The sequence below is a fragment of the Carettochelys insculpta genome, chromosome 7 (assembly GCF_033958435.1).
Source record: "Carettochelys insculpta isolate YL-2023 chromosome 7, ASM3395843v1, whole genome shotgun sequence".
Classification (NCBI taxonomy): Eukaryota; Metazoa; Chordata; order Testudines; family Carettochelyidae; genus Carettochelys; species Carettochelys insculpta.
Window position 1 is genome coordinate 22134948 of NC_134143.1, and position 23532 is coordinate 22158479.

The 23532-nt window shown below is 42.4% G+C and overlaps 1 protein-coding gene across 1 annotated transcript in view; it reads left to right on the forward strand.

Annotated features, from left to right (window-relative positions):
• The window catches only part of WAPL (WAPL cohesin release factor), a 145912-nt gene that overhangs the window by 53430 nt on the left and 68950 nt on the right, over positions 1 to 23532 (forward strand). The window contains exons 3-4 of the mRNA XM_075000129.1: positions 7900 to 8943; positions 14556 to 14674. Coding sequence (XP_074856230.1) covers positions 7900 to 8943; positions 14556 to 14674 — 1163 coding nt within the window. The remainder of the gene's footprint in view (positions 1 to 7899; positions 8944 to 14555; positions 14675 to 23532) is intronic.

Sequence of the window (23532 nt, forward strand, 5' to 3'; positions counted from 1 at the left end):
ACTGCTGGGGCCAGCTACCTACCCAAGTTGCAGGCCAGCCAGCAGCCCAAGCCCTGCGAGCTGTGAACCACCAGCATTAGCACCTCCCCTCCCCCAAAGCCAGGCACCACCAGCCACCTGCTCTTACCCCATCCTTCCCACCGCCCCCCTGCAAATCCCACACTCACTCACAGTCATGTAGGCACAGGTATGCAGTTGCCAAAAACACTTAGCATGAAAATAATTTCCCCCCATCAATGAAAGTATGTGCAACTCAGACTAATCCCAAACATGTTCCACTGTTCTCCTGATTTTTTTAAAAGTTCTGTGCATACATTTGCTCTTACTGAGCATATCTTATTTATATATATCTTACCTTCATGCCTCCAGCTTCCATCCCAGGCACACCACACAATCCATTGTCTACAGCCAAGCACTAACATGTAACCGCATTTGCTCCAACCCCTCCGACAGAGACAAACACCTACAGGATCTCTACCAAGCATTCTTGAAACTGCAATACCCACCTGAAGAAGTGAAAAAAACAGATCAACAGAGCCAGACGTGTGCCACGAAACCTCTTACTACAGGACAAGCCCAAGAGAGAAACCAGCAGAACACCACTAGCCATCACCTACAGTCCTCAGCTAAAACCTGTACCGCGCATCATCAGGGATTTACAACCCATCCTGGACAATGATCCCCCACTTTCACAGGCCTTGGGAGGCAGACCAGTCCTTGCCCACAGACAACCTGCCAACCTGAAGCAAATCCTAACCAGCAACTATATACCGCACCACAGTCGCTCTAACTCAGGGACCCATCCTTGCAACAAACCTTGTTGCCAGCTCTGCCCACATATCTACACCAGCAACACCATTACAGGACCTAACCAGATCAGCCACACGGTCGTTGGTTCATTCAGCTGCACATCTACCAATATAATTTATGCCATCATGTGCCAGCAATGCCCCTCTGCTATGTACATCAGACAAACTGGACAGTCCCTATGTAAAAGAATAAATGCACACAAATCAGATAATCAGAAATGGCAATATACAAAAACCCGTAGGAGAGCATTTGTCTCCCAGGCCACACAGTAGCAGACTTAAAAGTAGCAATTCTACAGCAAAGAAATTTCAGGACCAGACTCCAAAGAGAAATTTCTGAGCTCCAATTAATCTGCAAATTCGATGCCCTCAGCTCAGGCTTAAACAAAGACTGCGAATGGCTGGCTAAATACAGAAGCAGCTTCCCCTCCCTTGGTGTTCACGCCTCCAAATCAACTGCTGGTTGTAAGCCTCACCCTTGCTGACTGAGCTAACCTTGTTATCCCCACCCTTGCGCTGGCTTATTTATACCTGGCCCTGCAGATTTCCAAGACCAGCATCTGATGAAGTGAGTCTGTGCTCACGAAAACTCATGCTCAAAACTTTTCTGTTAGTCTATAAGGTGCCACAGGACCCTTCGTTGCTGTTACAGGTCCAGACTAACAACGGCTACCCCTCCAATACTATCTTATATTGTAATTGTTAGCATCTGATAAGCCGGGGTGGGCAATAATTTTTTCTGGGGGCCATTCCAAGATTTTGTTAAGTGGTCAAGGGCCACACTTTTCCTTGAGGGAGGTGTGGAGTCTGGGATGGAGGTTGGGTGAAGAAGGGAGCTCAGGTTAGTGGACCGGGGTGCAGGCCCTCAGACCTGATCTGGCCTACTGAGCTTTTTAATCTGGCCTCTGGCCAGCCCCTACACTTGCGGTGTGGGGAGAGCATTGAGTGCTGCCCCCCAGCAAAACCTTCCAGAAACTGGCCAATGGGAGCTGAGAGATTTCGCTGGGCGCAAAGACCACGCAGCACAATTTCTCAGCTCCCATTAGCTCATGGGTGTCCAACCTTTTGGCTTGCCCGGGCTGCATTGAGTGAAGATAGTCTTGGGCCGGGTACAAAATATATAATGTATATAAATCACATAATGTTAAAAGTTTACGATCTTGTGGGGCCGCATTACTAGCTGTCCAGGGCCGCAGGTTGGACACGCCTGCCTTAGCTGGTTTCAAGACAACAGGAGCTGGGAGATTCTGCTGGAGGTGGGAACTGCACATGAAACTGGTCAGTGGGCGTTGAGATATTTTGCAGGGGGCGGGGGCAATACAGCACAGTTTCTCAGGTCCCATTGGCCAATTGCCATTAATAGGAGCTGGGAGATTTTGGTTGGGGTGGGGGCAGCCAGCCTCCAGCATAGATTGCTGCATGGAACAGCAGGCTTGGGCCGCTGGCCGGCAGGAAAGCCTGCCTGAGAGGGCTGCTGGTCAGGAACTGCTTAGATAGGCATCTCCCAACCAGAGCCTGCTTTTGGCACTGCACCCTAGCTCCCTCCTGCACTTGGTCCTACACTCCTGCTCCATACCAGAATCCTCTTGCATCCCCATGCCCTGCCCCATGGCATTACCCTATCCTTCAATCAAATTTCATGTTAGACCCCACACCCTGTCCTGCACCCCAGTCCACTAACCTGAGCTCCCTTCTTCACCCAACCTCCATCCCAGACTCCACACCTCCTTCATGGAAAAGTGTGGCCCTTGACCACTTAGCAAAATCTTAGAATGGTCCCCCCAGCAAAAATTTTTGCCCACTCCTGACTTATCAGATACTAACAATTACAATATAAGATGTGCTCACTAAGAGCAAATGTATACATAGAACTTTTAAAAAATCAGGAGAACAGTGGAACATGTTTGGGATAAGTTTGAGTTGCACATACTTTCATTGATGGGGGGGAAATTATTTTCATGCTAGGTGTTTCTGGCAACTGCATACCTGTGCGTACATGACTGTATCCCAAAATAACATTGTTGAAAGCTACTAATTCATGAGATACAGCATCATATGTGCTCACAGGATATAATATTACCCCATAAATGTGGATTAAGGCTAAATTGGGGCTGTGTTAGAGATCTTTTTTTTTTTTTTTTTTTTAAATAGGCTTGTTAATTTCAAGGATTTCATTTATTTCTTTGCTGTTATAATATATTGTACAGGCATTGCTACACTGAGACAATATTATGGTTGCAATCCAAGCCCTGGAAAGCTTATAAACGCCAAATTTCTCATACAGCGCTCGTACATATAAATTATTACAGTATTTAATTACATGATCACCTATATTTTTGCTATGCTTTTATAGACTGCTCACCACTCAGGCCTCCTTTGAATACTGAATAATTTTTTTCATGGGCTTTTCTGTGGCACTCGTTATAATAGCCAAATGCTTCACAAACAAATTATTTTCACAACACTCAAGTTTGAGATGATCTTGCCACTTTACAGTGGGGAGCTGAGACATGAAGACTAAAGTCAGGTTTCCGCCACGTGGATGTTAGGACCTGATTGTTTTTCCAGAATACTTAGTATGCAGTTGCTTTTATGTGTTCAAAGCAGAGCTTTTCCAAACAGTTGTAGGAGTAAGTCCTCAGCACTTGTTCAGATCAGAACCTATGGTCACGTGTTGCACTATAGCCATAATTCTGGTATTTCTTACGTTTTTAATGCTTGACTTTGTCACCTCACTATCCTTTTAAAATAGATAGTGTGTGTATAGTATCCCAGCCCTTTGAAAAAGGAAACATACTAGCACACAGCTGAGACAACATGTTTGGAACTGGCTGAGCTAATGGAGTTATTGTTATCAGTTGTAAATTGGACCAGCACAAGTTTGTGATATGAGGCAGAGAGAGACAGACACAGACTTGACTCATGACAGCAGAGGAATGGTGGGATCTTTGAGTCTCTTCCAGATCTGTTCACTCTCACTCTCTACCTTCTTCCCTTCTGCTTCTCATCTCATCAGTCTTTTCTACCACTGGTCTTAAACTCATTGTCTCAACATATTCCCACCAGCACTGTTCACATACAAACCTCATCTTTCCTCATATCTAGCTTTTGACTTCTTGGAACTCAAATCGGGCTTCTTCAGCCTCATTTCTGTCTGGGCTCCAATAGGAACAGCTTTGAGAACCCAGGTGAGAGTCATCTTGCATTCACTTCCTCTGTTTGGTGCCAAAGTGGCCAATGGTTGGGCACGACAATAAGAAAATCATGCTCAGTCTGTGGATTGACTTATGTATGCCCAGTCATTTTTGCTGGTGATACTTGTGCAGACTGATTGGCACATAGGCGTTGTGCAGTCATTGTAGATGGACTTTTTTGAGCATTTCATTCCCAAACATGTCCAGTTTCTACTGAGAATAGAATCAGTGCATTTTCCTTAGGAGTCACTGTGGGCAGTTGTGAGAAAAGCAACAGAATGTGCTCTTGACTTGAGAGCACCTCTCTTGCCAGATTGCAAGTCCTTGTCCAAAAGCAATGAGGATTTATAGCTTCTGTACAGACTGACTGGATGTAAATTTTTAATATGGGCAAAACCATGTATATGCTGCTAATTGGCTCTGTCAATTATTTGCCAAAGTCTTTTAAAAAAAAAAAAAAAAAAAAATCAGCCTGATGCATACTCCCATTGTTGCAAATTTCACCTTGAATGGTAAAGTTGGGCAAAGTTATGAGCAACTGATACTGATAACAGGTCTTCTAATGGGAAGCATTAAGCAGCTATAAGAACAGGTGGAACAATGTAGTTGGTGGTGCCCATCCCGTACTTCCAGTGCTGTAATATACAACTGTCTGAATATAGTTGTCGTGGTTCTCTGCCTTCTCAGTAGTGTGGAAAAAAATCTTTTCAGCAGTGTGGGTGGTACTGAGGCTAAGCCCTTACCAGCCAACATAGGGATTGAGGAATTCCCTTCAATGAGTACTGGGGTAGGGGAGGCATCATCGTGAATTCATATGCTTATTTGAACCTTTGTCAGTATGTCATGAAGAGAGTTGAATTTTCAAAGGTGGCCACGCTTGTGGATTTGGAGACAGTGAAAATTTGGTCCACTGGTTTAATTTTAAAATGCACAACTTAAGTGACAAGTAGCATTCTGCTTTAGCTGCAGTTTCTGAATAATCCCAAGCTTTAGCATCATGTAGAGCATACTACAGCAATTTTAATTTAGGTGTGACAAAGACTTGCTTTATAGATGTGAAATCGGGTTCTGTGCACCAGGCACAAATTAGAAGAATCTGCTGGCTGCAATAACTGTTTAAAAATCCAGGGTTTAACTGTGCCCATGGGTTTCCCGTTGCTTTGCTAATAGTACTAGTGATCTTTGAACATAGGGTTCCAATATAAATTTTACCACTCCCTCAGCTGCTTTCTTCATCTAGCATTGTTACTACTTTCTTTTGTGGCTTAAATTGCAGTCAGCTATTGCACAAATGATTTGCATGTTAGGTAATAAATGTCACTGTTATTGCTGAATGAGATATCATGAAGACAGAGCGGGTGTCCTCTGTACATTGTATGTTTTACAGCCCTGTTCCCTTCATAATCCTCTCAATTCACTTAAACAGAATAAGTGACTGTAGAGACTCTCTAGCTGCACCTTATTCCTCAGCACTTGTGAAAATCTCTGGCCTTAATATGGCTTTAGGATCTCACATTTGAAAGTGTTGGACGGTGTTTCAGTTGCCCGTCTTACCCACTTCCCCTTTAATAGTTCTTCGGATAGTGTTGTCTTGCATCAATGAATCTTTTCTCTGCTTCCCAGTTAAATTGTGAAAATTAGTTTGTCTCCACCATAAGGCATAGAGCTTTGGCATAAACTACTAATTCGCGTGCTCTCTCTCTCAGACAGAGAGAGAGAGAGTCCCATTCAGCTGGGATTGTAGCAACTGGGGCACAAAGGAGGAGGTTTCATATCTGCTAATTTTGTGCTCCAATTCCAGTATGAGACTGTGTATTGCGGGCCTTGATCACTAGTAAGGTGAAGTTGCAGTGCAGTTCTGGAAGTCCTTGGTGGACTGAAGCAGGGGTGAGCAAACTTTTTAGGTGGCACACCCCCCCCCCTCTTTCAGCCCTATAGTTAGCCAGGTCACCCCAACCTGTGGGAGGACCCTGGGAGGGGTTGCGGTAGGGGAACTCAGAAAGGGGTTGGGACGCTGGGGGCGGGGTGGGGAGGGTTGCTCGGGGGTGGACCTTGGAAGGGTACCTCATCAAACTGGGAACACACTGTCTGCACCCACCACTTGTCCCAGGGCCACTGTGCAGTCTGGTCCAGAGGTGCTGTGTGTGTGTGTCTTCTCTTGGTGACACAGCAGCAGAGGTCGCATGACAGCGGAAGCTGCGGGGGGCGGGGGGGAGCTGATAGTGTTGCATCCTCCTTACAAAATGGCAAGCCCCCCACTTTGTGCACCCCGGACTGAAGGAAAAAAGCATCTGCTATTCAGAAAAAAGGTTGCCAAAGTCTAGAGCTTCTGAGTGTGAGTTTTTTCTGTGTACCTAATGGATGGAGAGAACAACATGTTGCATATCTTTAAAAAAGGATTTTTGCGACCCCCGCCCCAGTGAATTTAAATTGGCATGGCTGTTTCCTTCTTTTTGTATCAGTGTGGGAGTGGCCAGACTTGGGTCTGACATAGTTTAAAGCAAAACTACAGCAATTATTGTTAGGCAGTAATTCATGGATTGACGAAAGAGCTATGCAAAGCAGAATGTTAATTTTTAGACAGTTATTTTGTCTCCACTGAATGAGATTTGTCTAAGACTATGGCTGCCATTTTAATGAGAGAGCACTGTTATTGCCCCTCAGGAGAATCTTCCCATGAGGCAGGATTGAGAAGGTTATTGCATCATCAGAATTTGTTTGAAATCCATCTTAGTTATTGGATCAGTTCTATCTTTGCAAGGGTTCGGCTGCATTACAGTAATCTGTTAGACCTACATTTAAGCAAATATAAAACTTAAATAAAAACCTGTAAAATGTTTCTAGAACTTTCTAATACACCAGAGTTTCCAGGCATCTTTTCTACAAAATTTTCTGAATAGCAGCTTCTTGTTTTTATCTATTTATAATTTATACTTAAGAAATTGTATAGAAATATATTCTTAGTAATTAAATTGGTATAGTTAACAGCTTTCCAGCAATAAAGTAATGCTAGGGATTTATCACATTTCTTCTCTGTTGTTCCTTGTATAATTTTTATAATTTTATTAAATACAAATTTAACATAAATATATTCCCTTTTTTTCTCATTATGTACTTGAGTATTTTGCAGTACCACTGTGGATAAGCATACTTTTTATTCCAGGAGTTCTCCTTTTAAAAACATCAGCTCTCCGATGAGTTTCTTTGAGTTTTTACTAAACAAAACCAAACGTAATGAGATGAACTTAGTATGGTAGTGAGTGAGTGCTTCACAGAAGCTGGGGAGATGAGGGATTAAATGTTTGGGTATGTGTGTAGCATACTATTCAGGCAATAACTATTGACTGCTGTAGATAATAGAAGCAGTTGTTATTCGGGAATTTAGTGTCAAGTGTAGATTTAAGGTCATGCTTGAGTTATAACTAAATACTACTAGAGTAGAACTTTTGTATGTTCTCAACAACTAGACTGTATGACTTAGTTCTTCGTAGCATCATGCTTCCAAACTTTGTCAGCTGTTGTAAGGTCTTTCAGGACCTCTCTCGTATTCGGTTTCTTTCCTGGGATTCATTCTTCCTCACTTTATTAATAGTACTCCTAAACTAAATGTATGAGGACAGTATACCTTTTCTCTGCCACCTCATGAGGATCAGAAAATAAACCTATTAAGATAGGGTATAATTTCTAAATCTTAAATGTGCTTTGTCATCGCAAAGTAGTAATTTTGGGATCATTTCATTGGGGCTATTACTTCATTGTTTTTGTGCTACTGAGCATTGAAAATTCCCTGTATTCCAATTATATTCAACACAGTTTAACCTTATGTATTGAAGTTGATGGTTATAACATGTCTATTTTTATTGCTTTTGTATTAATGATTTCTCTCTCTTTTGTAGATAAAACACAGAATTTTAGTGAAGATAATGAGAACAGTCATGTCATCTACCAGAATGCTGAAGACAGTAATAAAACCAATGCTGAAACCACAGACGTTTCTGGGTACAACATAGAAACCAAGGACTCACTTGATGCTTGGGACTCCTGTATTGGGAAAAGCTCAGAGTCTCCATCAGAGATGTCTCAGATTAAGGGGTCATTAAGAACTCATTTGTATGAATGGGAGGATGAAGTTGAAGACTCAACAACTGGAGAGTACATCTTAGATTTTGATAGTGAACATGTCTCCGAAGTTAAGAACAAGGATGAAGAGTTTGATAAAGAAGATACAGAAGATGGAAAGGAAGCCATTAGTGATGAACTTATGCAAGCAGTTCCTAGGCCAAGCAACTGTAGGACATATTGTAGATCCAACAAAGCAAAACAGGGGGCAACAAATTTTGATAAGCTAATGGATGGCAGCAGTCAGTCTTTACCCAAAGTAAATAGTGAATCAAGTAACGATGGGTTGAACACAGCAAGAAAAACTGTGTTGAGTAGTGGGACCAGTTTTCGAGGGACAGTTGGGCGTACTAGAGACTACACTGTTCTCCATCCATCTTGCTTGTCAGTTTGTAATGTTACTATACAGGATACAATGGAACGTATCGATGAATTCACTACAGCAGCTCCTACTGACCTGGGAGAGGCTGGGCGTCTAAGAAAGAAAGCAGACATTGCTACTCTTAAGACAACAACCAGGTTTCGACCTAGCAATACGAAGTCCAAAAAGGATGTCAAACTGGAGTTTTTTGGGTTTGAAGACCATGATGAGGGTGGGGGAGATGAAGGAGGATCTAAAAGTTCTGGAAGTTCCAATTATAAAATTAAATACTTTGGGTTTGATGACTTGAGTGAAAGTGAGGATGATGAAGATGACTGGCAGGTAGCAGAAAGGAAACGTAACAAAAAACGAAATAGAACAGCACCATCTTCCTCATTACAGTCTAGTTCTGATGGCAATGAGAATCTTTCCCAGGAGAGCCAATTGAGTACTAATGCAGGTAAGCAATATTCTTCAGGATTTGGTAGGATTTTAAGTCTTATATTGACTTAACTTTAAAGTATTATAATTTGGTTATGGTATCTCTAAGGGTCTTAGTCTCTCGAATTACAGTACTCTTTAGTTCAGACATGTAGGAAATGAGGTTCTGCCTGTGTCTATCTTGGGTGCTTGCTGCTCTATAGTTATCACGGAGAAAAAAAACAAAAAAAGGTTGACCTTCCTTTTAATCTTATACCCGGAGAAAAAGGTTCCTCTTTCTTCTGAGAACAGATTGCACCTCTTGGTATGTGAACCATAATGCAGCCATATTAACTTCCCAGTCTTTTGTCTTCTTCGCTGGAAGGCAGAGATCTTTCTACCTTGATTCACCTACAAGTTATTGGTCTCAAAGTAAAATGGTCTCTTGGTAAAATTCTGTGGCATGTGCTACACAGGAGGTCCATTTAAATGGTCCCTATTAGACTTGAAATTTATGAATCTAGGTTCAACTTTTGAGCTCCTTTGCTCAGAAAGAAAAAAAAAACCCACCAACCCCTTTTTGAATAACTTGTTTGCCCTTCTCAGGTTCATATTACATTGAAGAAGGGACAGAGACTTGAGAGAGTAGAAAAAGACTATGAAGGTACTGAGTGATCTGATCAGGCTCTGCTGTTGGAGATCAAAGGCTCATACTTCTGCTCCCAGTTTCTGCACCTGAATTGGTATCCCTGGTATCAGTCACTCTTTCAAAACAGGCCTGTGCCTGGGACTATCTGCAGCCCTATATGATGAGGATGATATAATATATGGAGATACACATCTCATAGAACCGGAAGGGACCTCGGCGGGGGGGGTGGGTCATTGAGTCCAGTCCCATGACCTCTTGGCAGGACCTAGCACCATCCCTTTTCCTGACCCCCTCCCTCACCCTAGATGACCCCATCAGAGATTGAACTCACAACCCTGGCTTTAGCAAGCTAGTTCTCAAAACAATGGGCTATTCCCCACCCCCACCCCCAGCCTAAATTCATCAAGCGTAAAGCATTTTGCTGACAGGCTGAATCTTTACAAATATGTTGCCAATCATACACACCCTGACTGTTTAGATAACTGATTCTGCCTGTGCAGATGTTCACAGAATGTAATCAAAAGTATGATCATTAGGTAATCTTTCATAGAAATAAGCACCTTGACAGACTCAGAAGCACAGTTCACACACAACATGTTTCAGGAAGCTTAGAACCCAGCAGACCTTAAGATACTGTGTGCATTTTCAAAAGCTCAGAGTTAATAAGGCTTTAACTTCTATAATCTAGAAAAGTCAAATATTTTAGCAAGTGTGTGTCTGGGTGGAATATCTTTTCCTACCTCCCACTGTGGGAGGCAGCATAAGGTCCCGGAACCCTTGGAATTTTCCAGGAATTGAGTGTTTATATCTATGTTGAATTCAGTTCACAGCATACTTAAAAATGGAATCTGGTTGGCTATAGAACCCATGCAACACCTCTGCCATACTCCAACATGGTTTCTCATCTGTCTAAATTTATATCCCGTTGTTTTTGTGAGACTTCAAACAAATGTCTGTGCCAAATTGTACAACCCTCAAAAACTTTCTTAGAGTAACATTCAGAATAAGTAGGAATGTGCCATTTCCTTCAGTTAATTCTGAATGTTGACAGATGGGAAGAAAAAACTCTTATATCCAGTCATGCAAATTTAAGCATTTCTGGTGTTACCCCACTGGAAATCTGATTTAAGGTTGTTTAAAAGATAAGGAGGCAATTTTTAGTGTAATAATTCAATGTAAATTGGGCTGATTCGAAGCAAATCAGAATGTTTCCCTGAATCAAGTCCCTTCAAGATTTTACTCTTGTTCATCTGTGTTCCTTAAGAATTAAGCTACGTAAGGGCAAAAAAACCCCAAAGAGATAATCATTCCAGCTCCAGATTTTTGGTCATGACCCTAGAAACATTTTCCGGACATAGAGGCCCTGCAGTGTTGCTGTAAGGCTAAAATCTTGTATTTGTGCTTTGATTCCCAAATAATTCCCTTTTGTCTAGTTCTTCAGTTGCAGTCCAGAATTATCTGATTTAAGAAGCATCGGCTTGGAGAAACGTTTTCACTCTCAGTTGCAGTCTTAAAAAACTGCAAAACAAAGATGAACCCAACTAACTTCCCTTACAAGAAAGTAAATAAATTGTTTGTTTGCTTCTAGACGCCACTGTGCTAAAACAATATCAAAATTATTTAAGCTGCTAAAGTACAGTGTGATTCTGTTGAGGCAGTGCTCATAAAATGCTGAATACCAGGACAGACTGGCTACACACTTTGAAAATCAGAGGGAATAGTCTTTCAACCCAGAGAAATTTCAATTAATCGCAAGGAAAATTTCAGATTCTGTAATTAATAGCAAAATGAAAGTAAGAGTGTTGTTGCACAGTTATGGAAATAATGCTTATTCTCTTATTTTTCTTCTGTCTTTCTAAAAGTCCTACCAAATTAAAATTCTTGGTTGTTGGAGATTTTAGTACTGCTGTCTCAGCTTCTTTTCAGTGTTTTCCGTGTCATTTGGGGAGATTGCCTCTTTGTATATTTTTCCTCTTTCTCATATTTCAGTTTTCTTATGAAACTTTGGGAATTGCAATTGTCCTACAGGCCACCATTACTCCAAAGTAAGAGAAACACATCCAAGGGGTTTGAGAGACTTTTCACAGAATAGTTTTTAGAAGAAATGGGAGAGGAAACAGCCCATGAAAATAGACATTACATAAAATTGAAATAACTTATAAATGTTAGTAACAGGGATGCTAAATAGTTAGCAGGTAAGCATGAGGCTTACCTGTATGCTTACTCATTAAACTGCTTTTGATGATGAACTCCAAGATTGGCTAGCCTTGCCAAGCCAGAGCAGCTTTAGCCACAGAGGGACTGGCAGAGCCAGGAGGTTGGACCCTGTGATGAGGATTTCTGGTGGTCTGAACAGCAGGCCATGAGTTTAAAACAGGTAGAATCATTAGGTTGGAAGAGACCTCAGGAGGTCAAGTCCAATCCCCCTGCTTGAGAATAGGACCAGTCCCAACTAAATCATCCCAGCCAGGGCTTTGACAAGCTGGACTTAAAAACCACTACACGATGGAGCTTGCACTACATGCTTAGGTAACCTGTTTTAGTGCTTCACCACCTCCTAGTGAAATAGTTTTTTCTAATACCCAATCTAGATACCCTCCCCTCCCCCCAACTTGAGAGTGTTGTTCCTTGTTTAACCAGTTAAGTTTTAAAATCTCTAGCTTCTACAGGAGATGCTCTTGAAGAAGCATTTTCTATCAAGATAGAGGTAAATGAATTATGATGTAAATTTGTCGTCATCTGCTAAAATAGGGAAAATGTTGCAAAGTGTTGAGACTAAAAAGTTTTGTTGCATTCAGAATGGGTATCGGCTAACAGTTTATTAAAAACAACACTGAACTTTCCATAAATTGGTGACCTCTTACCTCAAGACTTTACCATCATAACCTTGTCAGCTTTTTCACAGACTTTTATGTGTAGGCTTTTTATATTTAGGGGTGGAGGTGGGGGCGGGGGAGAGAGATGTTCAGTTTGATATATAAAATCTGTTATGTTTAAGATGAATCTTTAGATGAGACTTCTCCAAAATTACTCCTGGGTAATGCTGACCTAATTTAAACTTAATTTAGATGAATTTGTGTGGTTCCAACATAGACCTTGTATTTGATTTGTCTAAAGACATTGAAGGAAATGCTACACTAAAATAAACAGAGTTTACAAACTAGGAGAACCAAAGATAGAGGAGAGTAAGCTTTTTGCCTTTGGTGTAAAGTGGCCTGAAGAAAGATGTTTATTTTAAGCTTGGCCACCACGGGGAAAGGAAGTGGACACATTGACATATGTATGATACATTTGCACTGCTGTAATGTTGTAATTTTAAATCTCACTTACGTGCCAGAGTATATATGTGCACATGTTTTTGTTACTGACCAGGGACCGAATTGTCAGATGTACAGTAAGTTTGAGTGGCCACATACAGGAGAGTTTCCTTACCTGTCAGGTACTTGCATGAGGGGCTCCCAGAATGCTATCAAATTACATCATCTTGATGTTTGGAGTCAAAAATCAAATTTCAAAATACATGTAATGAAGCACCAATATACAGAAATAATGTATTGGAGTTTTGATAAATGGAGCAAGGGATCTGAAATTGAGAGGAGACTGTTTTTCTTGCTGTCTAACTGAATGCAGATGGAAACTGCATTGGATCTTTAAGATGACCTAATCAGGCAGCATTTGTGTTGCTTTTGATGTGTTTGATTATATGATTACCTAAGAAATTAACACCATTTCAGATCCATTTACTGTTTATATAATTGCACATAGAAGAAGCCCTGATCGTAAATAACGCTGTTAGAATACATATCACGGAATCCTGTTGCATGAAACCCTGTGAATGTTCAGTGAGCAGCCATAGGAGCAGCACTACAGGCTTCATGCGTTACTTTAGCTGCAGTTGTACAGTTGCCTATCAAGTGACAATTCAGTTCTTTAATGGCACATTAGGCATATTGATTCCCTTGGACTACTGCTAAATTTAAGACTTTGGATTATTATTATTATTATAACATAATGAAATAATATAACATTACTGTAGGACTTTGACCACTAGTCCAGCAGGATTAGAACTGCTTCAAATTCATATTTAAAGAAACTATTTTGCATGTATCAGTTTGGGAGTGCTGCCGTAAAAACTTTGAGTACCTGAAGGAGCTGGATAGCAGTGACCAGGTGTTCTTGAAAGAAAACCACTTGTGATTGCTGCCAACTAGTTCTCTCCATCTGGAGGGGTGGCAGCAAAACTTTTCCCGCCTATTTCTAGAAAGCTATATATTAATAATAGTTAAATGATTCAGAAGTACATCCACTTTACTTCTGAGTAATAATTATGTCTCTCTCCAAAAGTGAGATATGAACATAAATTTGGATTTAATTAAAGCAGTTTTTTACAGAGCTTCAGGTTGATGACTAACATGTAACTTATGTGGTCCTGCAGTATATGGGTTACTGTGTGTAGTCCTGGCATGTGCCAAAAAAACCTGTCAATGTGAAAAGCCGATATCAGTTCTAAAGTCTGGTATATGAACTCTGGAGGCTTGAAATGGTCACTCTTAATAGTTAAACTTCTAGTAATGTGCACATTTTTTTTGTTTTCAAATTTTGCCAATTTTACAAGGTAATGTACTTGTAAAACATTGATTTCAATTTTGATTTATTCCACTTTTTCCAATATAACTTTTTATCTTGTGAAATATTAGCTTTATAAAGAGCTTAGTTCTGCTATCATAGCAAGCAGTTAGAAACAGCATAAATTCTTTCAAGATAAGTTAGTCTTTTCAACTTGGGTCTTGGGCCAGTGTCGTGGTAGAAATTTGGTTTCTCATGCAATAACTACAACACTTACCAGGTTTTTTCAAGTATTTAAATGATGCATTGTAGTCTCAGGCAGTTTCAAAAATAATTATAAATGTAAGAATATGATTAATATATAATGTTGGCACCTGTAAAATTTTGTGGAAAGTGGCTGACTGATAAAATATTGTTGATTATGTTTACCTGTACAGATCTACTGGATTTTTCAGAGGATTCATCTGGTGTACCTGAAGGCAATAAGAAGTCCACAAATAAACAAGGTGATAAATCTAAGGACAACACCAGGAAGATTTTTAGTGGGCCAAAGAGGGTAAGTGATAATACTGGAAGTAGACAATCATTCTCATATTTTATTCAGTGATTGTGGTGTTGAGGCTCTTGGAGAGAGAGGGAGGGAGAGGGGGGGAGAGAGAGAGAGAGAGAGAGAGAGAGAGAGAGTGTGTGTGTTATCTTGCGTAGTCATTTTTTATCAGGATCCAAATTTTTTGGTCAATGTACAGACACGAAAGGAAACAATAATGATGATAAATAAACAAATTTTGGAGTCTGTTCAAATGTTTTGGGCTGGATTTGGCCCACAGTCGGTCTTTTCCTATTTGATATGGGTGCAGTATTTAACCCGTCTTCAAATGACTATAAAGCATCTGTAACTATTCAGTTAGTAAATGGTTTGATTACTTGAATATTTGGGCATCCTTTTTCCTTCTGGATTGATGTCACTTGTGTTTTAATTATCTTGCTTCAACTTCAATATTACTGTTGCACCTGGAAGCCAAATCTGTATTTAAGATTACAAAACTTTGCCACCCAAAAACTAACAATCTTAAAGCTGTGAGTGCATGAGAGCATTGTAATGCAATCTTCTTGCTTGATTGTTGCCTAAATATATTCTTCCGTTTCAGAAGGATAAAGCAAAATCTTACTGTATTATTGGTTTTGGGGAGTGGAGAAGAGAATATGCTTCTCTAGTAATTGTGCATCTGTCTCTTTCCCCCCACTTAAATTCTAGTCATGCTTTCCTGATGAGGGCTACAGAAATTGACACACACATTTGGAGTGTGGTATAGACATTGTCCTCAGGGCTTCTTGTTTCATTTTTGTGTTTAAAAACTTCATTCATAATTCCACGTAAAATCAAGTATTTGAAAGCTTAGGCAGGAATCTTATCTTTTAGCAGAATATAATAAATGTGAGAATATTTTGCAACACTTTGTACATTTTGCTTGTGCAGTCAGTGCTGAGTGTGTTGGTTTCTGAAAATACATCTGGAATGGGACCTACCTGGAATGAACAGGAAGAGCTCAAAGCTCCATTAAATGGAGGGTCTTGTATCACGCAGCTGTCCAAGATGTCTCTTTATAAAGCCTAAACCAATTGTCATATGCTCCTCCCCTCCACCCCCCAAAGACTTCCTATTATATTTGTAGAAATGTTGGACTGGAAGGAATATCTAGAGATCACCGTGTCCACCCCCACCCCCCATCCGAAGGGGGTATACTTAGAGCACCCTGGCAGGTGTTTGTGTAATCATAGAATCATAGAATACTAGGACTGGAAGGGACCTTGAGAGGCCATTGAGTCCAGTCCCCTGCCCCAATGGCAGGACCAAGTACTGTCTACACCATCCCTAATAGACATCTATCTAATCTGTTCTTAAGTATCTCCAGCGATGGAGATTCCACAACCTCCCTTGGCAATTTATTCCACTGTTTGACCACCCTGACAGCTAGGAGCTTTTTCCTAATGTCCAACCTAAACCTCCCTTGCAGCAGTTTAAGTCCATTGCCTCTTGTTCTGTGTTAGATGTGTTAAATCTTCAGTGACTGTAACTCCACAACCTTCCATGGTAACCCTATTTCAGTACCTGACTATCCTTTATAGCAAGGGTAACTGGAGTAACTTGGGAGAAAGGATGGAGTGAGGGGAACTCGCCATGCTACCACATGATGCCTCACTGAGTGGTGCTGTCTGGGAGGCTAGTTGGGGTTTGGTGATTGCAGCAGGAGCCTGTGCTGCCTCTTCTCTTTTCCCCACCCTCCCTGGCCGCTCACCAGTGGCCTCAGGGGGAAGTGGAATGAATGTGGCTCTGCTTTCTGGCTGCCAGCCACGTCACTCCGTTTCCCACGAGTGTGTGGGAGGGGGCGGGGGCAGGGAGGGGTGATCCTTCTCCTCCCCCAAATGATGCACCAGCAGGTAGGGAGCGAAGTCATGTTTCATTTCTCCCCTGCAGCTGCTGGTGGGGGCGCGGGGGCTGACCTCTGCTCTGGAAATCAGCCCACCCCTTCCCCGATTCTGCAGGCCACCCAGAGGGTCTGGCCCCTTACCATTGACAGGCACAGCATCTGGAGGGAGCATGTGGCCTCTCATACTCCTCTAATGCATTGCCAGTACTTTATAGTTTGAAAGTTTGACCTAATATCTAACCTAAATCTCCCTGGCTGTGGGTTAAGTCTATTACTACTTATCCTGCTTTCATGCTAAGGAGTTGATTATTTATGCAGATGTTTTCTAGAAGTACAAGTTTATTCTTAAGCAATGTTGGTGCATCATCCTTTTTTTTTTTTCCCTTTTAAAAAAAAAACTTGCCGTTTTTCAATGTCTGCCATTACCTAACCTCAGTGGGATTGAGGTCACCGGTTCTTCTCAGTTAATACTCTTTTCTTAAAACTGACCCCACTTGCATTGTTCTTTGTCCTGGAAACTAACTTGTTTGCTCTCACTGAGGAAGAACAGGGTTGTGGCTATTCTAAAAGATGACAGAAACTAAAGTTTCTCCAAAGATTTTATTCTTCAGCTTCAGCTGATAAATTTTTTAAATAAAATTTATCTTCTTGGACTACCCACTACCACAAATGTATGCTCTCAGTAATGAGCACAGGAGGCAGCAAAACTAGGAGGAAGGAACACGGAAGGTAATGTAAGCTGCTGCTACACTACCACTCTCCTGTTGGAGGTGCCATGGTAATGAGGCAATTTGAAGCAGACTAATGAGGCGCTAATGTGCATATTTGGTGCCTAATTAGCATAATAGCAGCCACGAGAACGGACTTCGAATTGCAGATTGACGGTGAAGATGGGGGCAGCTTCAAAATAAGCGCCCCACTTCGACATTCTCCTGCTCTCAACAGATCTAGATGGGAGTAAGGGAATGTCGAAGTAGGGCACTTATTTTGAAGCTGCCCCCATCTTCACTGTCAGTCTGCAATTTGAGGTCTGTTTGTGCAGCTGCTGTTATGTTAATGAGGTGCTGAATATGCATATTAGTGCCTCATTAGCCTGCTTCAAATTGCCTCATTACCATGGCACCTCCAACGGGAGAGTGGTGGTGTAGCAGCAGCCTTGGAGAGCAAGAAGAAATGGAAAGCTGGAGTAAATGCACAACTACTTTGGTTGCTTTATATGACTGTGAGGCAGTGCAGAATGTAGCGGTGGATCTGACCCTACAAGTTAAAGGAAAGATGTGGACATTGGCATTGTTACAGGCTGGGGTTCGACTGGCTCAGTAGTAGTTTTGCAGAAAAGGACCTGGGAGTTGTAGTGGATGAAAAGCTGGACATGAGTCAACAGTGTGCCGTTGTAGCCAAGAAAGCTCATGGCATATTAGGTTGCATCAAGAGGAGTGTTGCCAGTAGATCCAGAGAAGTGATAATTCCTCTTTATTTGGCTTTGGTGAGGCCGCATCTGGAGCACTGTGTCCAGTTCTGGGCCCCCAATTATAGGAAGGATGTGGATACACTGGAGAGGGTCCAGCAGAGGGCAACCAAACTAATTAGGGGGCTGGAGCATATGACTTATGAAGAAAGGTGGAGGGAATTGGGACCGTTTAGTCTGCAGAAGAGAAGACTGAGGGGGGATTTGATAACAGCCTTCAACTTACTGAAGGGAGACTGCAAAGAGGCTGGAGAGAAGCTGTTCACAGTGGTCACAGATGGCAGAACACGGAACAATGGTCTCAAGTTGCGGTTGGAAAGGTCCAGATTGAACATTAGGAAAAACTTTTTCACTAGGAGGGTGGTGAAGCATTGGAATGGTCTACCTAGGGAAGTAGTGGAGTCTCCATCCCTGGAGGTGTTTAAGGCTCGCCTCGAGAAAGCCCTGGAGGGGTTGATCTGATGGGTTTCGTCCTGCTTAGAGCAAGGGGCTGGACTCGATGGCCTTTTTAGGTCTCTTCTAGCTCTGCTGTTCTATGATTTCTGTGACAAATTGGAGAGGAGTCCAGAGAAGACCAACAAAAATAATGAAAGATCTGGGAAACCTAACTTAAGAGGGGAGACTGAAAGAACTGGATTTGTTTAGACTGGAAAAGAGAATACAGTGGAGACAGAGTGACTGTTTTCAGATATCTGAAAGTTTGCTACAAAGAGGAGGGAAAAATATTTTCCTTAAACTCTGACAATGTCATCGTCCTCCTCTTCAAAGTAGATATACCAGATGTGAAAACTGCAGTGTATTATTGCCTTCAAAGTGGTGTAATTTGGTCTTCAAGGAACATGAAAGCTTTGGGGCTTCGCTCAGTTCTCTCTAGTGTCCCAACACTGATTGTCAGCACTGTTGGCAGTTGCACTTCTGTGGTCCCTGGAGGGAGACTCATCATCTTCTGAGTTGGAGATTTTCTTTTCCTGTCCTCCGAAGTCTCTCTCACCAATTCTTCAATAGATCCAGGCACGAGAATACCAAGACTCTGATCCAAGAGGTCAGTTACTTATAATGGTCCTATTAGAACCTGTGGGGTTTTACTGTGTTTCAAGGGCTTGCATTCAGTGGGTTCAGAAAGACATACAGGACCATCTGACCAGGTAGCATTTGGTCCTGATTCTGGTACTTAGACCAGTACCAGTCTACAGAAGCTGGCTCAGCAGGATCCTGGTGAAGGAGGAAGAGCATCCACAGCCTGGGCTGACCTCCTCCTGTCTCACTTGTCCCAATGGTAAGACTTACCAAGAGCTGTTAGAAGGTGGTTAGAAATCTTGATATACTGATTGAATTAGTAAAAGTCCTCCCACAGCTTGGTTGACATTTCGGCTGCTATAAGCCCTCCCAAAATAACCCTGCCTCTCATAAAGGCTGTTGTTGAACCGGTTGTAACATCCATTCCCATCAGTTCAAAAGGGGCCGAATGAAGTATTATGTACATTCCCGAAGTTAAGTTCCTCCACTCACCCACATTACCCCTTCCCCTCCCCCTCCCCCCCCCAACAAAAGGGGGGCTTTTTGTAGTTTCTGGTGTTAGTGAGTGAGAAAGGAAGGGACATCAGAGCCAACTCCTGAAATCAAAGGACTCCAAGTAAAAGTTGAAAGAATTGTTGCCACAAGAAGCTAAACAGGAGTTCCCTCTGCTTCTGGACAAGTAAGAATCAGGGTGGTGTTGCTTCACAGCGTGTTGTGGATGTTGTTGATCTGGCTGCAGTGACAATCCATAGGCACTCATGGTTGCAGTCCTCTGTGTTGACTCAGGAGTTCCAACAGTCTGTGCAGGAACAGAGCAAAGCTTCATGGACTAAAATACTCAAGACCAACGCTGTGTTCTCTTGCCACGGAAACCCATTGTGAGCTGCAGAAATAGGGATTATTGGTGTAAGCCTCTATTCCCTTGTTCCACAACATCAGTGCCTGCCCAAGCCAGATGTCCAGGAGATTCTAAGCAGGAGTTCTGAGGGGATGATAGAGAACATAGTACCTGTTTCCATGATGCCAGACAATGTTTTTACTTTATTTGCAAACCCACTTTTCCATTTTCTTAGTGCTCAGTCTGGTATGACCATGGGCCACTGGATTTTGAGTGCTGTGGAGGACAGATACACCCTCCAGTTCACTTCTACTCTTCTTCCGCCCCTTCTCTCCCCATCCCTTTAAAGGGACCCCTCCCATGAGAAATTCATGCACCAGGAGGTTCAGTCCCTCCTTCAGCTGGGAGCTGAAAAAAAGAGACTGCAAAGATTAAGGGAAAGGAGTTTCCACCCCCACTGTTTCCTAGTTCTGATGGCATATGACAGGTCTCTTCTAAACTTGTGGCAACTCAAAAATTTCAAAAAGAAAAGGTTCCACATAGTCACCCTGGCATCCATTAGTCCCTTGCTGGTTCTGGAAGACTGAAATGCTGCCCTTGATTTAAGAGGAGCCTACTTCCCTGTGTTGATATACCACAGAAAGTTCCTTAGTCATAGTGAACGGTGCACACTAACATTTCATGGTGTTTCTGCTCTACCTGTTCGTAGCTGCCTCACCCCAGTTTCTTAAAGTAATTTAGGCAAATCACCGTATCCTTTGAATCCCTTTTACCACAGACTCCATGCAAAGATGACCAACAACTTCATTTGTTGCATATTGTATGTGCACAAGCATTTTGTATAGAAGGAACTAAACAATTTTAGTAGTCCTTCCATGTGTTCATGGCTGTAGCAGATGTAAAGAGGTCTTCTAATCTCTTCAGAAAGGATTTCGTCCTGGATAGCATCATGTATTTGTTATGACCAGGTTGGTGTTTCCCCATCAAGTATCCTGATTCTTCATTTAAGAAGAACAGAAGTGTGTTCAGCAGCATTCTTTGTGTAAATCCCTACTCAGGACATTTTGCAAAGCAGCAACTTGGTCATCAGTGTATCTGTTTTTCTCCCATTTCCCTTATTACACCTCTACTCACTACTCTAGAGACTGTCAGATTTGATTGGGCTTCATGCAATCTATACGTATGTAAACTTTGATCCATCTCCCTATATCTCTGCTTGGAAGTTGTCGAGTGGAATGGACATGCACATCAAAGTCTGTTCTGGTATGGCTGTGATCTGAAGAAGTGGGTCTGTCCCACAAAAGCTCATCACCTAATAAATTATTTTATTATTCTTTAAAGTGCTACATGACTGCTGTTTTTGTTTTGGTAGAATACAGATGAACATGGCCATCTGTCTGTCACAAAGACAAAACCAGTTACTGATCTTCTGTAACTTGTCTTTGAGATGTGTTGCTTATGTTCATTCTGTGAACTGCCCTCCTATGTCTCTGCACTGGAGTTACCAGAAGGAAGGAACTGAGGGGCCATGGAGTCAACTGGTTGCTTTGTGTGAGAACTAGCAGTGTCGGGCCATAAAGGGAGCTGGAGTCACCCTAATGGATATCACGAAGAGAAAAATTTTCCAGTGATTGTGCATGATTCGTGCACACGCCAAGAGTAGATGTGTGCAACACATAAGAAGAACAAAAATTACGAAAGGAGTTGCTGCAAAACTGCAAACCCTTTAGTTAAGTAGTTTTAAAATTTTCTAATGACTCCTCTTTGTGATGCTGCATCTGTCTCAAATGTGTAAATTTTTAAAACTGTGCATTGAGCCTGTAAGGGTACATCTGTAAAGGGGGAAAAAAGCTGTGGCTGACCAGGGTCAGCCAACTCAGGCTTGCAGAGCTGAGCCTCCTGGGCTGAAAAATGTCTAAGTGCTAGGGTGGAGCCTCTTAGCTCTGGGACCCTGTGAGAATGGAGGATCCCCTGTAACTGACACAGTGATTTTTTTTTTTAGGCCTGCCATCTGAGCCCTGTAAGGTCTTTTGTCCCTTTGTAGATGTAGGTTGTGAAACAATAGGAAAGGCTGCTCTAGAATCAAGGTAATGTACAATTCTAATCTTTCTGTACTGTGAAGAGCTGGACTGCGTTTAGACAATTGTTTTGTTGTACTTGAAAAAAAATTACAGTAAATTTTGGCTGATGATTACTACTGCTGTTTTGACTCTGCAAGGAGTTAAGCTGGGTTTGGTCAGTCAAAGTCCTCTCTAAACTGTAAGCTCTTTATCTTTTCTGTTGCAGAAGGATGGAGCAACAAGATGCTTTACCAGTAGCCTCTGACAGTGAAAGAGAGAGACAAGTGGTGGTCAGATCTGACACTTGGGGACAGTGCATTGCTTGTTTACAGTTTATCACTTTGTCCTAACTATACTTTTGACAGGTGATTTAATTATTAAATCAGGGGTTCTCAAACTTGACTGAACTGCAGCCCCTTCAGGCAACAAAATTATTACATAGCCCCAGGAAGGGGGACCACAAGCCTGAGCCCCACTGGCCTTGGTGTGGGAGGCCAAAGCCTAGAGGATATTATCTGAGAGCTGCCAACCAGGGCTGAAGTCATCAGTCTGAATTATGGCTCTGGGTGATGGGGCTTGGGCTTTGTCGCCTGGCATTAGCAAGTGTAAGCTATCACTGGTGACCCCGTTAAAACAGATTCTCAACCCGCTATGGGGTCCCATCCAGCAGTTTGAGACCTGCTGCATTAGACTGAATTTTGGACTTTCTACACAAAGGTGTCTGGATTGGTTCAAAGACTGGTAAGACGTTTCCTGTGGCTGAACTACTGACCTGTGCTCTTCTGATCCATTCAGTCATCTAGTAGTTCACAGCCTGTATAATTTCCTATTTAATGAACACCTTTTCAATTACCTGATTTTAAAAATGAAGACTCTCTTTACCATAATGATCTGCTATAATCAGGGAGTCATATTGACTTCCCTAAGTCTGCATCAGGGATGGGCACCCATGAGCAGTGAGTGGGACATATGAGTGACCCTCCACCTCAATGAGGCACAGCAGCCCTTGGCCCACTGGGGTACACGTGTGGCTCACCTGTGTGCCCCCCTCCACCATGTGCCTCTCGTGCATAGGGCCACTGTCACTTCCCTGCTCTTGCTTCTCCCTCCCAGCACTTTGAGAGTTGTGAATTGCCTAATTCATGTGCCCCACTCTGCCTCTCTTCCAGAGCTGGAATGTTGCTAATCAGCTGTTTGTGGCATTCCATCTCTGGAGGGAGGGGGAAGAGCAGGGATGGAGCATGAATCAGGTTCTTTGCGGCTCCTCTGAAAGTGCTGACAGGGAGAGGAGGAAGAGGAAGTGTGGGGCTCCAATGGCCCAGTGTGTGGGGCGGGGGGAGGCAGCCAGGAGCATGGCAGGCTGCAGGTAGAGCCCCTGGTGTGCCTCATATGGCCCACAGGTTGCCCACTGCTGATCTATATCCTGGGATAATCCAGATGTCTCTCTAAGGAAACTTGGGATATGTATTACTTAATGGTTTGATCACTTGGCAATTTTTTACTTATAGGTATAAATTAGGGGTGGGGAACCTTCAGCCTGCAGGCTAGATTTGGCCCATGAGGCTTGGAGCTTGGCCCCTTCCCCCCACCCCCAACAGTGGC